The following is a 15,908-nucleotide window of genomic DNA, read 5'->3' on the forward strand; positions in this document are numbered from 1 at the left end:
AGTCTTTTCTCTTCCTAATATGAATTATAATAGTATTTCAGAAGAAAATACAAAATTTAAAACTGTCTCTGCATTTCTTTATCTATTTTTTCCTAATGACAATTTAAAATATGCAGTGTAGTTGTACCCATGTCGATCCCAGAGACAGTGTGGGTGAGATAATATCTTTTATGGGACCAACTTTTGTTGGTGTGAGAGACAAGCTTTGGAAGAAGAATTCTGTATTGCTCGAAAGCTTGTCTCTCTCGCCAGCAGAAATTGGTCCAGTAAAAGATATTATCTTATTTACCTTCTCTCTCTAATTTTAAATATAATTTTTACTGAGAAGACTCTTTTAAAAAATAATGAAAATTTTCTCTCTTTTCATCAGGGTGGATTTGATTTAAATCAAATTGATTTAAATTACTAGTCAGGAAGACTCGATTTAATCATGGATTTCTACATAAAGGTGCATTCTTGTTGGTTATTATACCCTTAATACATATTCTTCACAACTCAGAGATAGATGTATGTTTCATTTTTAGAAGGTACACACTATACGTTTTTAAAGTGATTTATTTTGAAAACTTTTCAGATCAGTTTTACAGCTATATTAGAATATGAATGATTATTTGGTTATTTCATTTACGAAAGGTAATTGAAGCAAATAGTTCACCTCCCAATGACTTCATAAATATCTCCAATTCAACAGGTTAATCATTAATATTTGGAGGATTTTCTTGTTATGCTGTATTAGGAGGATAACATCACCAGACAGACATTTAAATGGTTTTATTTAACTAAAACAACAACATATGTATTCTGGATTTTTTTTCTTCAACAGCAAACATACAATATTTTAAGAAAACAAGCATATGAATTTTTTAATTTAGTTAAACATTCAAGTTTTTTTAAAATCAGGTTTGTTTTTGTTAAAATTGTTTTTAACTAAAATAGTTAAATGAAATGTTTAAAAAACCCACAAAAATTAAATCGACTACGTCAGCCAGGTCAACATGACAAACTTAAAATATTGGCTTCTGCAGCTAATTCAGTTGTCTTCATCTTCATTTTCCTGTTTGTTCATGATCTGGAAAAGAAAAACAAGCTTTCCTGCTTGTTCAGGTCCCAAAGGATTTCTCAATTTGGAATAAATTAGTTCCAAGGAAGAAAATAGTCTTTCTACAAAAAGAAAAGGAGTACTTGTGGCACCTTAGAGACTAACCAATTTATTTGAGCATAAGCTTTTGTGAGCTACAGCTCACTTCATCAGAGCTGTAGCTCATGAAAGCTTATGCTCAAATAAATTGGTTAGTCTCTAAGGTGCCACAAGTACTCCTTTTCTTTTTGCGAATACAGACTAACACGGCTGTTACTCTGAAACCAGTCTTTCTACACTGTCAGAAGAAGCTACTGCTGTTAAAAGTGAGTTTATCACTTCAATAGTCTCTGAATCCAAGTGCTTAAGTGACTTCCACCAGTTCACTGGTGTGACTTTCTTTAAAACATCTTCAGCAAACATATATTTCTTGAATGGTTCACCCTTAGCTCTGAAGTTTATTATAGTTGGCATTAAGGAGGGATGATTGCTGGATCTCCATGTCATAGCCAACTCCTCCTCTTCAGCAGTTAAGGTTTGACCCTGGTACCGAGTATTGAGAATATTTGCAAGGAAATGAGCTAGAGATTGTGCTTACCCCATTCGTTTTTTTAATGCTTGTAATTTAACTGTCATTGTATATTTCTCTTTTTAAGTTCTCACTTCGTTCTTTCCAAATTTCAACAGCGTCAGCAATAAAACAGCTATTTCCCTGCATTTTGTTCAAGGCTACAGAAATAGGCTTCAGGGTACTCAGCATGTGTTCAACATTTCTCTTAAGCCCAATATTAAGAACTTGGGCTGTGACAGTGCCATCTATTTTTTCACGATTTTGTTCACAAACTGTCATCAGATTAGGCCAGTTGTTGATTTCGTGCTCAAAATAGTCCATTACTGATTTCCATCGCACGTCTTGTGGGAGAGTTAGCTTGGTTCCTCCCGCTTTTTTCAGAGCAGCTACTGCAAAGTGGTTGTTACGGAAGTATTTTGCAATTTCAACAACATTAGCCTTTATTTCTGGAACATTGAAGTCTTTGGCTAGGAGATGCATCAAATGAGCACTGCAACTGTATGTTATTAGCTCTCTTCACTCTCTTCTAAATAATTTTTTCTCATCTTATCATCTTGTCTTATCTTCTTCTCAGCATTGTCTGTGACCAAGCTGCGTACTGGACATTTGAAATTTTTTTAACAGTTTGTTATAGTTTTTATTGTTACTACTTGTAAGTATTCTGCTGTGTGTGCATTTCCTGATGTATCAATTCCCTTCTTCTTTTGTCACACAAGCACATACGACAGGATCATTGTGGACATTGCTCTACCCATGAAGACTCAGGTTAACAATTTCACCCTTTAGACCTTTTGTACACCTCTCAATTTCTCTTTCATATACTTTATCCAGCAGTTTGCCTGCAACATCTGCTCTGTTGGGTGGCCTGTATCCTGGTCTTCATGACTGAACCATGTTAGTGAAGTGTGGGTTCTCAGTCATCGGAAGGGAGAGTTTGTTGCATAAACAAACTGGGCAATTTTTGTAATCTGCTAGTTCTTATCACAAACTTTTCTATGGTTGTTTCTGGATGATGGAGATTTTTTTTTCTTTTGCTACAGGTGATATGAAGTGAGCTGTAGCTCACGAAAGCTCATGCTCAAATAAATTGGTTAGTCTCTAAGGTGCCACAAGTACTCCTTTTCTTTTTGCGAATACAGACTAACACGGCTGTTCCTCTGAAACTGTGGCTATGTGATATACATGATGTGACTGAAAGACTATCATTGGCAGATAACTCTGAAACTATAGAAAATAATGGTGATCTTGAGGGTGGATAGACTTAAGAATCCTGTATGTTGAGGATGGATTCTCCTAAACAAAACAAGTCAATGCAGTTATTTAATTATTATTACCATACTGCTCATTTAGTATTACTCATTGCATTCACTGACACTCAGTATTGCTTTAAAGGTGAAATTGTAAAAGGAAGATCTGCCTATTTCAGGTTTTTTTAATCACAACTGCATTTAAAATGGCAGTACCATAAAGTAACAACTATATTTTTTGCTCAAACATGAGAATTCAAGAATAGTCCAGAAGGAAGACAGGCTGTCTTTAAGAAAGAAGTATGAAATAAAAAAGATTACCAACCTGAAGATCCTGCATGTTCAGACATATTTCTTTCATCATCTTCAACGCAGCTTTCTCCCAACAAGGAACACTTCTCATGATGTTGTTTCATTCGGGCAACCAGGCCTTCCATTTCTTTGCTGCACTGTTTGCATTTTGCATGCATGCCTGTCTTCCCCACAGGTAGAAGAACTTCATTAAAATATTCCCAAACTGGGTCTCTTTTACGGCCTGCTACCATTATAGGTTTTCCCTTCTAGTGAGAGGATGGTATGGTAGATTTCAAACCAATGAAAGCTACGCTCATAAAGACCTCAAGACTCCTGGAATATGCTGCTCAAACAGTTTCACTTTTGTTTCTACTGCCTGTCCCTCCCTTCTCACATTTATTTCCAGACTTTTTCTCCTTGTCCAGATCTATTCTGCCCCCAACCATCTTCTATTTATTGAACTTTTTGAAACTTTGCACTTTTAGAGAGAGGTAAGGATTGACTCTGTGTACACAAATTTGCAGAGGGACAATAGGGTTGAGGTCTGTTATTTCTCACCTCTATATATTATTTATTTAAAAACAGTTTTGCTGTTAACAAGTATGTTCTCTCTGGAGACACAAATCCACAGTTTGAGAACTGCAAAACTAAGCATCTCTGATGGTATCTTCTAGACTGAGCACTGAGTCCCATTTGGTAGATAGAAAGAAAGATTAACCTAAATAAATATACAGAAGCCCCTGGAACCCCATAAGACTGGGTCCCTAATCCATGAATTATTGGAACTCATTTACAAAACTTTTCTTAAATGTTACATGAATATATTGTCTCATACTACAGAATTAGAATGTATAATCCCTATTCTGTGATGAAATATCTTTGAGCTATAATGTATCGTAATTAAAACTATCTTTAGATAGGTTTTTTCCCTCAAAAAGCATTTTATCAAAAAAATCTGATTTAAATAAAAAAAAATCCTTTAAAAATTTTTTTAAAAAAGCACTGATTTTTATTCACCCTGCTCTACATACAGTAGAACCTCAGAGTTATGGACACTTCGGGAATGGAGGTTGTCCGTAACTGGTAGACATTCGTAACTCTGAACAAAGTGCAGTTTGGGCTCCAGATCCAGCAGCTGATACTCCAGGCCAGGCTCCAGCAGTAGCTGAGCTCCCTCCTCAGCGCCAGCAGCTCCCTTGCCGACAGCTTCTTGCCCTGGGTTGGACTGAGTTAGCAAGCTTGTTCTTCTCCTGGCCGGGGAGTGAGTGAGAGAGAGAGAGAGAGAGTGTGTGTGTAAAAACAATGCATCTCCCTCCAGGTCTGGAGAGGGGCAGTAAAAACAGAATGTCCCCCTCCCCGCCGAGAGGGGTGTGTGAAAGCGGCACAGACCACAATGCTGTTCCAGCTCTGCTGGCTCCAGCTGCTTTGGGCTAGCAGCCCAAGCATCTTCACCTCCTAGCTGTAAGTGGCTGCCCTGTATTTGGGGGTGGGGTGGGGACAGGCAGCCCAGATGTGCCTACTTTTAAGATGCAATACAGGCACAATACAGTATTTGCTTTTTTTTTTTTTTTTTTTTTTTTTGGGGTCTCTGCTGCTGCCTGATTGGTTACTTCCAGTTTCACATGGTGTCCGGTTGACTCGTCAGTCCGTATCTGGTGTTCATATCTTTGAGGTTCTACTGTACTTGTGTGTAAAATGATTCTTTTGATATGGGTTTAAAGATCATTCAAAAAAATAAACTGACATGTTTAAATTAATTTTTCATGATATACAATAGTAGTGAGTAGTAACTATAGAGTCTTTAAAAGTACGCTATGGACCCTGCAGACTTCTCGGAGATTTAAATAGTACATGTAAATTATCCAATTATTTTAAAATTGTTTGTAGGTACTAAATTTTCTTAAAGTAAACTGAATAAAACAAATCTGGAGTTTCTAGACCAGGGGTTCCCAAACTTGGTTTGTGGCTTGTTCAGGGTAAGCCCCTGGCGGGCCACAAGACGCTTTGTTTACCTGAGCGTCTGCAGGTACTGCCGCTTGCAGCTCCTTCTTACATTTCTACATAGGGTTCAAATTATTAGTGGCTCATAACTGAAGACAGTACTTTCTGGGTCACATAAGCTGTGTGCATGTGTTGGCTATGGGATATTTACAAATTGAGATACAAGCAAAGGTTGGGGAAAAGTCCTATCCCATATAATAAATAAGTTAGTCTTCTCCTGCAGTAAAAGGTAAATTATGTTTTTATAACTTTTCTACTAATCTGTCAGTAGTGTATCACATTCCTTTGCAATTCTATGGGCAGTTCAAAGATGTCAATCCTGTGATTTAAGATTGTAAACTGTGTCCACACAGAATTACATCTTGAAGTTCTGTATCTGTAGTGCAACAAGGATAGCAGATAGCTTGCTCCCTCCTTTGGTATTTTATTACTTTGGAAAGATAGTTGAGATTAATTTATTTTTCCTTTATACTTATTTATAAGTAGGAAAACCTTAAGGGATTTTATTTTTGCGTCTAAATTAGAGTCAAGAGACCATAAAACAGAGCCCACAAATTGAGTAGTCACACCTGGTGAGTCACATGCAGTTGTTGAGTTTTCCCTTTTGACTCACAAGAGACAACATGCAAACACCTCACGATCTTGAGACGTGAAGGATAAGAAACTGGGAAAGATGGTGCTTCCCTGCACCAAAACCATGCTATAGATACAAAGACCACTGGTGAGGTTGATGCTTATGAAAAGGTTCATGATAAAATTACATGATGAACATAGTTATACATTTTTCAAATGGGTTTTATGTCCCTCACAAGAGGCAGTTTGTCTCTTTGTTTCCTTGTGCTCCCCTTGTCTGTCCATTGTATCCATTTGTTGTCTCTTGCACTGAGATTATAAACTCGTCTGGTCAGGGACTGTCTTTTTGTATTATGTGTTTGGGGCTGTTAGGCTCTGCTGTAATAAAAAAAATTATTATTATTAAGAAACATGGTAAATGTTGAATAAGAGGTAATGTCTGGTCATAATGCTTGCTAGTTATTTGTATTGCTGGATTAAGATATGGTTAGGAGAAAAGAAACATTAAATGAATATTAGAAATAAATGGTCAGATGTCTGTATTGACAGAGACGAATAGTGGGGTTCAGACATCAGTACTAGGAAAAAGCAAAATTTTCCAACAAAATTATGTAGGCTAGTCAAAATAAGGAAGGATTATGCAGAACTCCTGGTTACAGATTAAATTAATTTTAGAAAACTGCAAGACATATTCAAGATAATACACATGTAGAAAGAGCAGTATTAATGGCTCATATGTGCTGAAATAACAGGAAAAAAAGACAACTGGAACAGGAAAGGTCCAGTGAAATTTAATGAAAATTATTTGGGCTCTGGAGGTTGCTTCATTACAGATGGTAAGAGTATGGAGAATGATTTTCAGTGTGGTTTTAAGGCTCAAGCACTATAGATTGCATTGCACAATTTTCAGTTTCCAGAGGAAGTATTGTCAGTGCTTGGAGTGGTATGACAGCTCTGTGTACGTAGCTCTGGCCTCCATGGATACCCTGAAATCATTAGTTTGGGATCAGAAATCCTTGCTTTCTCTCAGAGAAAGGTCTGGTGGGTACTCCACCAGTTTCTTGTCTTTTGTGTAGATTTTTCCTTAGTTTTTCATTTGTACAGTATGTCATGGAATGCGCTATTTCAAATATTAATATAATGGAGAATGTTTTGCAATTCTTATACTTGCTAGTGAAATGTAAATATGTATATGGAATTGTCAAAGTCATAAATCTTAGATTTGACCAAAATCACTCTTTAAATAAACCATACATGGCATTTGGCCAAAAGCATCAAAGTGTGGATTATTTCTAGCAATCTGCCTTGCTTTCTTACAGAAGGTAAAGTGAATAGGCTCAAAGTGCACACTTTCACTTTATTGCTCTTCCAGTTTCTCATGCACTGTTTTGGTTTGGTTTGCAAAATTAAATGTACTACAACTTTGGTAAATTTGATTGTGATAAAGAAATGTGAGTGCAGCCATTGAAATCATGGCCAATCTGATTGCACTGTGTGCTCCTTCTTAGTTACTAAATGAAATTTACCAAATTTTTTAGTACATTATGTGATGTATTTTGCAGAGCGGACAGAGCTATTTGAGGGAAAGAATAGACTGGAATGCGGAGAAAACCCATAAAAGGATCCAGAAGTTCTAATAGAGCTGATCATCAGTAAACAGTTTGGCAAGTTTTGCCCTCACACATTTGTGCAATTCACTTCTGTTTGGTAGTTACATGTCTGCGAATGTGGCCTATAGTTTAAAATCTTCTAGAAAAGAAGTAGAGACATTTATAGTCTTAGACTACAGTAATTTAAGAATTATGTGATTCTCACCTACTGTTTTACTTTTAAAGATGTCATTTTTATATAAAAATCTGATTTGATATATATGTTTTCCAAACATGCAGAGAAAATTTTTTCATTTAAAGCCAGCATAATTTGTTGAAAGTGGCATTGAATTTATTGCAGTGTCTTTATGATGGAATACTAAAAATCACAAAGAACCTTCTGAGGAGAACAAGGAAAATCCTCTGTGCACTTAGTATTTGCACAGCCTTGGGATCTCTTTTGCACAAATGCCAATGTAAAAAATGTTTTTCTGGTTTTCCCCTAATCCATCTACTTTCCATTTATAACATTGAGACTTTCATCCAAAATTACTGTAGAGTTTGTATTTTGACTCGTATTGCCTTTGGGCTTAAATGACATTTCTACAATGGTGCTCTGTCTCTGTTGAATGCAAACTTTCCTGCCATGAAACAAACTTTTGGCACAGGAGAAAAATGTTTTTCAGTTTTTCAGTGAGGAGCAGTAGGATTTGAACCCAAGCCAATAATTATAGCATCCTGTTCTCAGTATTGTAGTTAAGATTAGTTGTTTTAATTATAAAACCTGCTTTTCAAGGATTTAGTAGCTTGGGCTCTTTTAAATCTCATTGGATTTAATCTTGGAATATAGAAGTGGTAGTCTGTAAGCATTTTTATTTCAGTAACTGATTTAAACTGTTGAAATCCTCATCCCTTTGTTTAATTGATACATCGTGTAGGCACCCTGGCTCATATTATATTGTTTTGGTCATTTTGACACACTGATTGAAAGATGGAGTTTAAAGAATTTGGAATTTGAAAAGGTGGAGTTCTCCACGCAATACTAAAAATGTACTAGTGTCTTGTGAATTCTAGATTCTAGAGATCTCTGCCACAGAAAATATATTCATGAAAGGAGTGCTAAAGGAATGCTTCAAGATAAGAATTATTAAAAAGGAAACAAAATCAAATCAGTTTTTTTCCATTTATGTTGCTTGATTGTTTGGTTAATGATATTAAATGGTTATTTTTACTTTCCATTTAAAGTTGGTTTTGTTTTCTTGTTCTCATGCCCTAACTAACACAATGCTATGTTTGTGTTGGCAGTAATGAGGGAGGTGTATATTTCAACCTTCAGTCTTTTCTTTTGATATGAAAAAAGGATGCATGGGCGCCTTTTTATTTATAAAAGCTTATTCTCCATTCTTTTTGTTTTTGTATTTGATTAGATGTAATGTTATAGTTCTCAATATCTTGCCATGTCTTTTTAAGGAGAATACTGACAACTTTATTCCCGAATTTCCTTTAAATAGTCTGGGAAGTAGCTTTTTGTTACTTTTTAAAAACCTAATTTTCTTTTAATTATTTATGTATTTTCTTGCTTTTTGTATTTCTCTCTATTTAGACAATGAAAATAGACTAGTCAGTTTCACTGATTTATAATCACTTCAAGCAATTTCATGTTCTCATGCACAGAAATGACTGCAGTGCTGTATTATCTGGATTTCAAATGCTGCAAAGCAATATTTATATATTTACATTTGGGTTGGTAGATTATTTTTACAAAACCTAAATTTGGGGCCAATTTTGACCTGCCAGTGACTATAATTCTATTTATTCTTTCATAAATGATGTACATATATTTATATAAAACCCATAGGCTAGGGCTTTGATCTGTTTTGTTCTCAGACCTAGTTAATAGATACATGGTAAAATTGCATGTGATTGAGGATCACTTTGGATTGATTTGGGGTGCTTGCCCCAGTTGCTGGAGACGACCCCCCATACCTGCAGCACTTCTAGTGTGGGAACACTTTCCTTCCTCTTGGCTGTTGTTGTGGGAGAGAATCTTAGGCTAGATGGGCCCAATATCCTGTATCTGGCTGAATTCAATTTTGGAGCTGTCAGCCAGGAAGAGGTGCTTCACATCCCTTTAGAATGTCTTCTATGACTGAGTTACAGCATATCAGTCAGCCAAAGAAAAACCTACCTCCCACCTTATGAAAAGGAATGAACTGAATGTGCAAGCTCAGCGGATGTGTAAGGCTGTAGTAATCATTAAATTATTGCTTTTAAAATGGCACAAAACAGAGCATCTGTGAACCAGCAGTCACAAAGAAAATTTGGGACTGATACGAGCCCAAAGAAAATAGAGTGATCAAATTTAACGTAGCGTTTATATCTCAATAATTTGCAGAGAGCCATAAATTTATACTCCATTTCTCTTCTTTGAAAATGAGAGTAGAAGCTTAAGGTGTGTTTAACACTGCTGAAATCATGACTCTAGAATCAAAACAACAGAGAGTCAACTTCAGACCTGGAATAAGCAAGAGCAACACAATTAAAGTCAATATGCTGGATTTGAATTTGCCTTGTAATGTTTGAGTGCGATGAATGGAAAGTCACCTATACAGGCAAAGACATGAATCTTTTGAAGTATGAAAGCTTCTCTTTGTAACTAGTTTGGTGCTTACTGACTTCTTTACTACAGTGAAGCAATAAAACATTTATTAAAAGGCTGGTCACAGATGTATTCATTGGCCTTAAAACTTGTACACTGAAGTTACCATATTTTAACAAAAAATTGAGACAAAATGTTCTATACAATATCTTTGCAATAACATTTGTTTGATGACAGAATGTACCTGGCATAGTCATTAGCAAAATAGCTTTTGCATCTTCTGGAAACATACTCTTGTCAGAACAAGTAATGGGGCAAATGCAACTTTCCCATCTACATTCAGAGCAGAATATCTTCTGCTACTGCGCAGATGTAAATATTGGGTTAAAAATGTCAGAGAAACAGAAATTAGGTTCTACAAACCTGCCCCTTTTGTTTAAGGTGAGAAAATTTGTTTGAAGAACTCAGTCAGTGGGATATGACGTAAGCCTCAATGAAGAATGTCTTGTTTGAAAGTGTTGACATATGTTGAAAAAAGTATGTTATACAGAAGCCCAACCCCTTGCCACACTTATTTGTGTTTTTTTTAATGTTGTATCTCATCTCTTCAGAGCACTACAGTAGACTGTAAAATAACATCAGGAGCCGCTGGAGATAAAAACTTTGACAAAAGCCCAACAAAAACAAGGCAACCTCGAAAAGTTGATTTGAGAGCTCGATATTGGGCATTTCTTTTTGACAATCTTAGACGGGCAGTTGATGAAATCTATGTTACTTGTGAGTCGGATCAGAGCGTAGTAGAATGCAAGGTAAGACTCTTTCTAAAGTGTTCTGCCCCAGTTATTGCAATGTGTCTCTTGGTGCTGTTCTTGTCATTACAGATAAGCTAAAAACAAGAAACAGAACCTCAAGAACAAATTATTGCATGCTTTAGATTTTAATTGAGGGCCTTAAATAAGAAAGCTGAAAACATATTTATTTTTGCCAAGAAAAAGCAGCTTTCATCTTACACGCTGACTGGTTTGGAATGATATGAAACTTATAGCAATATGTGGCTTTCTCTTAGACTTTTAACACTGCAATAAGATTAATTTATATTAACAAAAAACAAAAACGCCTCATTCAGTCTGTGGTTGATATTTCCAGCAATTGTCATATCCTTTTGCCTGCAGTACTTTTTGCTGTAGGTGGCACTGTTGGGATTCAGCCTGTTTTCACATTCTTTAGTTTCCTGTTTAATGTCTTAATTATACATTGCTCCGTTTCTGCAGAGATAGTTATCACTCTTCTAATTCACTCTCTGGTGGTAAGAAAGTGGGATTGATGGCCAAGTATAAACAATGTCTGGGTGGGATGTCGTTGTAAGGTGTTTTTTCTAATTTTAGATAACCTTGTGTTTGTAATAAGATGTAAAACAGACACACAAAGCATGGTGTCATACAGTAACTCAGTAGGAAAACTGTTGTCTTTTAATAAGAGTTCGTTGTACACTGTATTACTTTATAATGCGTTAAATGATCACAAGAATTAAGAGAAGCCAGAACAATACATCTTTAAGAAAATATTAAAGGCACATTTTTTTTAACATTAAACATGGCTGAAAGTTCACCAAATTCTGGAACCCATTATCTAATCATTGTGATATGTATATATCTACATATCTACATATATAGTTTAAAATAAACTTTCATCTTATCATGTGTATCTAGTTTTCTGCTGAAATCAGAGATGGCCAAATTGGCTTTGGGATTAGCGTACAAATATATTTAATTGAAACCAGGTTTCAGAACTGAACAGTAGCTGGAGGCTTCCAAACCGTTAGTTGGTCTAACACAATTTAACATTTTGTTACTGAACTGTCTTCCTGCTCAGGAAATTTCTCTGATGAATTTTTGTTTTTAAGAAAACCAGTCTGCTTTGTCATGTAATCAGATTACCATTTTTAAACTTTTATGACTGAAGGAAAGGAGTTTATTTGTATCATTATCACATCTTTATAAAGCTGAGACCTCACCTAGAATTCCAGTCATAACACTCAGTCTGTGCTTGGAAGGAAATATATATACATCCCAAACCAAAAATCTTTATTTAAAACAACAGTTAAGATTAGTAAGTGACAACAATGCAGTTACCTGTCACATTGTTTGCCTGCAAAACTCCCCAGGCACTTAAAAGCATAGAAACGAATATTTATGTAAATCCTAAATCTTATACCGCCAAACATATTTAGTAGCTGCATTATTTTCATCATATATAAAGAAATGCCTGTTTCATCACAAAACCTCCACTTCAGTGCAGTCCCAGTGGTAATTAAATATTCATGGTAAATAGGCCCAATGGCCTGTGATGGGATGGGGTGGGATCTGAGTTACCCAGGAAAGAATTTTCTGTAGTATCTGGCTGGTGAATCTTGCCCATATGCTCAGGGATTAGCTGATGGCCATATTTGGGGTCGGGAAGGAATTTTCCTCCAGGGCAGATTGGAAGAGGCCCTGGAGGTTTTCACCTTCCTCTGTAGCATGGGGCATGGGTCACTTGCTGGAGGATTCTCTGCTCCTTGAAATCTTTAAACCACAATTTGAGGACTTCAGTAGCTCAGACATAGGTGAGAGGTTTTTCGCAGGAGTGGGTGGGTGAAATTCTGTGGCCTGCGTTGTGCAGGAGGTCAGACTAGATGATCATAATGGTCCCTTCTGACCTAAAAAACTATGAATCTATGATTGTTGAAATTGTATGTGTGTTATTTTTGTTATAGTACCTTGATTTTTGGAATTTTCTTTTCAGGGATAGCATTGAATAGACAATATTATATGTTCATATATCTTTTAATAGAGTTTTTTGAAGATGAGATACGGGAAAGATGGAAATTTTAAAATAATTTTACTATTAATTATTTGTGGAGAACAGTTATCAGTTATATTTGTTGAGCTGCTTCTTGATTTCTTTTTACATGATGATTGTATTGATTGATTTATTGTGCTCTTAGCTAAATGTCAGAGATACCTTTGGTACACTATAAAGCGGCGGTGACTTTGATAATATATTTATTTTGATTTATGCCTAATAGTAGAATGTTTTGGAAAAGTATTATTTTTGCTTTTTTCTTAGGATTAATGTTGTACATGTAGGTAAGCAGGAAAAAGGTATAATATAAATTTATGGTAAAATTACGTAGGTATATAGGCTTGCCTGTGAGACTGATCAGTATGTCATTGACATGCGTGTACATACATCATTTTCTTTTCTTTTTCAAAAGGATTTTTTGCTGTGTAAGGCTGGTGGTAAAATTTAGGTGCAGCCAAATCTCTGCCAGAAGCTGGTTTCACAGTTGTGGTTCTCCACACCCAAAGCTCTGCCCTTACTCCCTGCAAGGCATATCCTGACTTCTGTCAGCCAAACTTCTCTGGCTGAATGCAGCTTTTATTTCATGGTGCAGAGAAAGGCAGTCACTCAGATAGCTGGCGTCAGCCCACTTAGGGCTTTGTAACTGAGGATTAGGCTTTTGACTTGCACTCAGAACTGGATATGCAAACAGGGTTGAGCATGAAGCACTGGTGTGAGACCTTGTCAACAGTTCTTCTTGCTTAGTAGATGCGCCGCTGCATGCCTTAATTTAAGGGTGGCCTTGGTCAGTCTCCGGTATAGTGCATAGCGCATTACAATAGATCCATATTTGACACAATAAGGTGTATGATAAAACTTTGTATCCATTTCTGATTTTAGAGACTACATCATCCCATTGGCAACATCCTATCTTGTTTATGTTGTGGCATGTTGTGCCTTGTAATACATATCATATACAAGGGCCTATGTTTGTTTTCTAACTCCAGAGATGAGATCCTCTTCCCCATTCCAGTCCTATTCTGCTATTATTTAAAAGGGCTGGAGTGGTGTAAAGGGTCTCTAAAAGCCCTGATTTCATCTAGAGTAGGTTTCCCTTGGCGCAGAAAATGTAGAGGAGAGTCATAAAACTGCCTTCAGAGGAGCCTCGGTGGGTATATCTACACTGCATTTATATACCCTCGGCTGGCCAATGCCAGCTGACTTGGGCTTGTGGGGCTAGGGCTAAGGGACCTTTGGATTGTTTCTTTTTTATTATTGTTTTATTTGTTTGTTTTGAGAATGTTTAATTGCATTGTAGAGGTTTGGGCTTGGGCTGTAGTCTGAGTTTTGGAACCCTCCCACCTCACAGGGTCCTAGAGCGTGGGCTCCCTCCTGAGCCCAAACGTTAACATCTACAGTCCTGCCAAACAGTCCCTTAGCCTGAGTCAACTTGCATGAGCCAGCTGCAGGCTTTTAATTACAGTGTAGACGTAGCCTGAAAGGCCATGGTATTGGGGCCAGGAGGGGCATGGGGCCTCAGCACACAGCACTGTAGTGATTTCAGACAGTACTGTGGCTTATAGGCAACCTAGGGAGACTGCCGTAATTTAGGCTGTCTTCCAGGTGCTGCTTAAGCCCTCAGAGCAATCTAGGATTGGAAGGATGTAAAGGTGGATTAAAGCCACTTTAGGCCATTGCCGCCTGGGCTATGAGCTCTAAGCTATCTAGAGACAAAAGTCAGACTCTTACCCCACCTCTGCTTCTGAGGACAAAATGTCAGCAACAGAATATTGCATTGCAAGGTTTATGCAGGTTGCGTGCCAATGAAATAATCTTATCCCCCCCCCCATTTACAGTGGTGTTGTAGCCCTGTTGGCCCTAGGATATTAGAGAGACAAGGTGAGTGAGGTAATATCTTTTATTGACCATCTTCTGTTGGGGGAAGAGACAAGCTTTCAAGATACACAGAGCAGACCAGAGGAAGAGCTCTGCAGCTCAAAACTTCTCTCTTTCATCAGTAGAAGTTGGTCCAATAAAAGATATTACCTCATCCACCTTCCTTCTCTTTTTATTCCCTGCATAGACATGAGCAGTTGAATTTTGTATGCATCCCGTTTTCTTGTTTTCAAACATGTCTAAAACAACTAGTTAGCCTTAATTTATTAAATGTCCCATGTAAATAATGTAAATAAATGTAAATATGTGAATGAAATTGTCAGAAACTAGAAAATTAATATTTAAGATTGTGTTATAGATTGGGTTAAAGGTCTTTGAAACTGCACACATAACTGCCCATCTTCATGTAAGACTGTTGTCAGAAATCATGATGCTCCTTTATGAAACCAGGCAGCTGAAGCAATCGGAGAACCATCCAAAACATAGACACATGGCAAATCTTGAATAGAAATTTAACAGTGTGGCACACAAAGGATTTCTCTGGGGACTGATATCGCAAATGCAGGGAGTAGGGCATTGATTGGATTGAAACTGTGTTTTGTTTGGGTGTCTGTGCAAGAAACAGCACAAAGACCAGAGAAGCTTGGAGAGAATGCAGTTACACAGAAACATTTGTAGCATGGCCTGAGAAAAAGCTGAGAGAGAGATTTTGGGCTGAATGCTGGCTGAAAGAGACATGGAGTTGTGAGCAAAGAAAGCATCTGCTTTTGTTTGATTCCTCATGTGTTCAGTGAAACAGGACTTTTTATATTCTTTGTAAATAAACAGGATTTCATTAAAGATATGTCTCTCCATCATCAATTTTTCCTAACAGAAACAATCCAAAGGTCCCTGAACTTTGGCTAACTACTTGGATCGAACAGGGGTAACAGTTAATAGTCCATCTTCAACCCACATAATAATGGGAGGGGAGAAAAACCCAGTTTGAGTTGAGGATGCCATTATCATTCTTCAGACTCTTTTATTTCCATTTATTGTATTGCATCACAGCATTTAAACAAATCACTTTGTAAAGGAGAAACAATGTAATTTTCAAAACAGTAGAATGTTAAGCCTTCCTGAGGGTGGTAACTCATAGTGAGCAAATCCCATCATAACTCTTCTTACTGTGCAGAGCAGTGCTAGAAATCAGTAGAGATCACTTTTCTGTATAAGCTGTGACAAAGTCACAAGAAAA

The 15,908-nt window shown here is 36.8% G+C and overlaps 1 protein-coding gene across 5 annotated transcripts in view; it reads left to right on the forward strand.

The window, feature by feature from the left end:
- The window catches only part of SCAPER (S-phase cyclin A associated protein in the ER), a 345,099-nt gene that overhangs the window by 47,772 nt on the left and 281,419 nt on the right, over window positions 1–15,908 (forward strand). For 4 of the 5 annotated variants that reach the window (XM_073303508.2, XM_073303509.2, XM_073303512.2 and 1 more), the window contains exon 5: window positions 10,564–10,761. The exons of the other annotated variant lie outside the window; for it this stretch is intronic. In XM_073303508.2, coding sequence (XP_073159609.1) covers window positions 10,564–10,761 — 198 coding nt within the window. The remainder of the gene's footprint in view (window positions 1–10,563; window positions 10,762–15,908) is intronic. 5 annotated transcript variants of the gene reach the window in all.

Source organism: Lepidochelys kempii, chromosome 10, assembly GCF_965140285.1.
Source record: "Lepidochelys kempii isolate rLepKem1 chromosome 10, rLepKem1.hap1, whole genome shotgun sequence".
NCBI classification, from domain to species: domain Eukaryota; kingdom Metazoa; phylum Chordata; order Testudines; family Cheloniidae; genus Lepidochelys; species Lepidochelys kempii.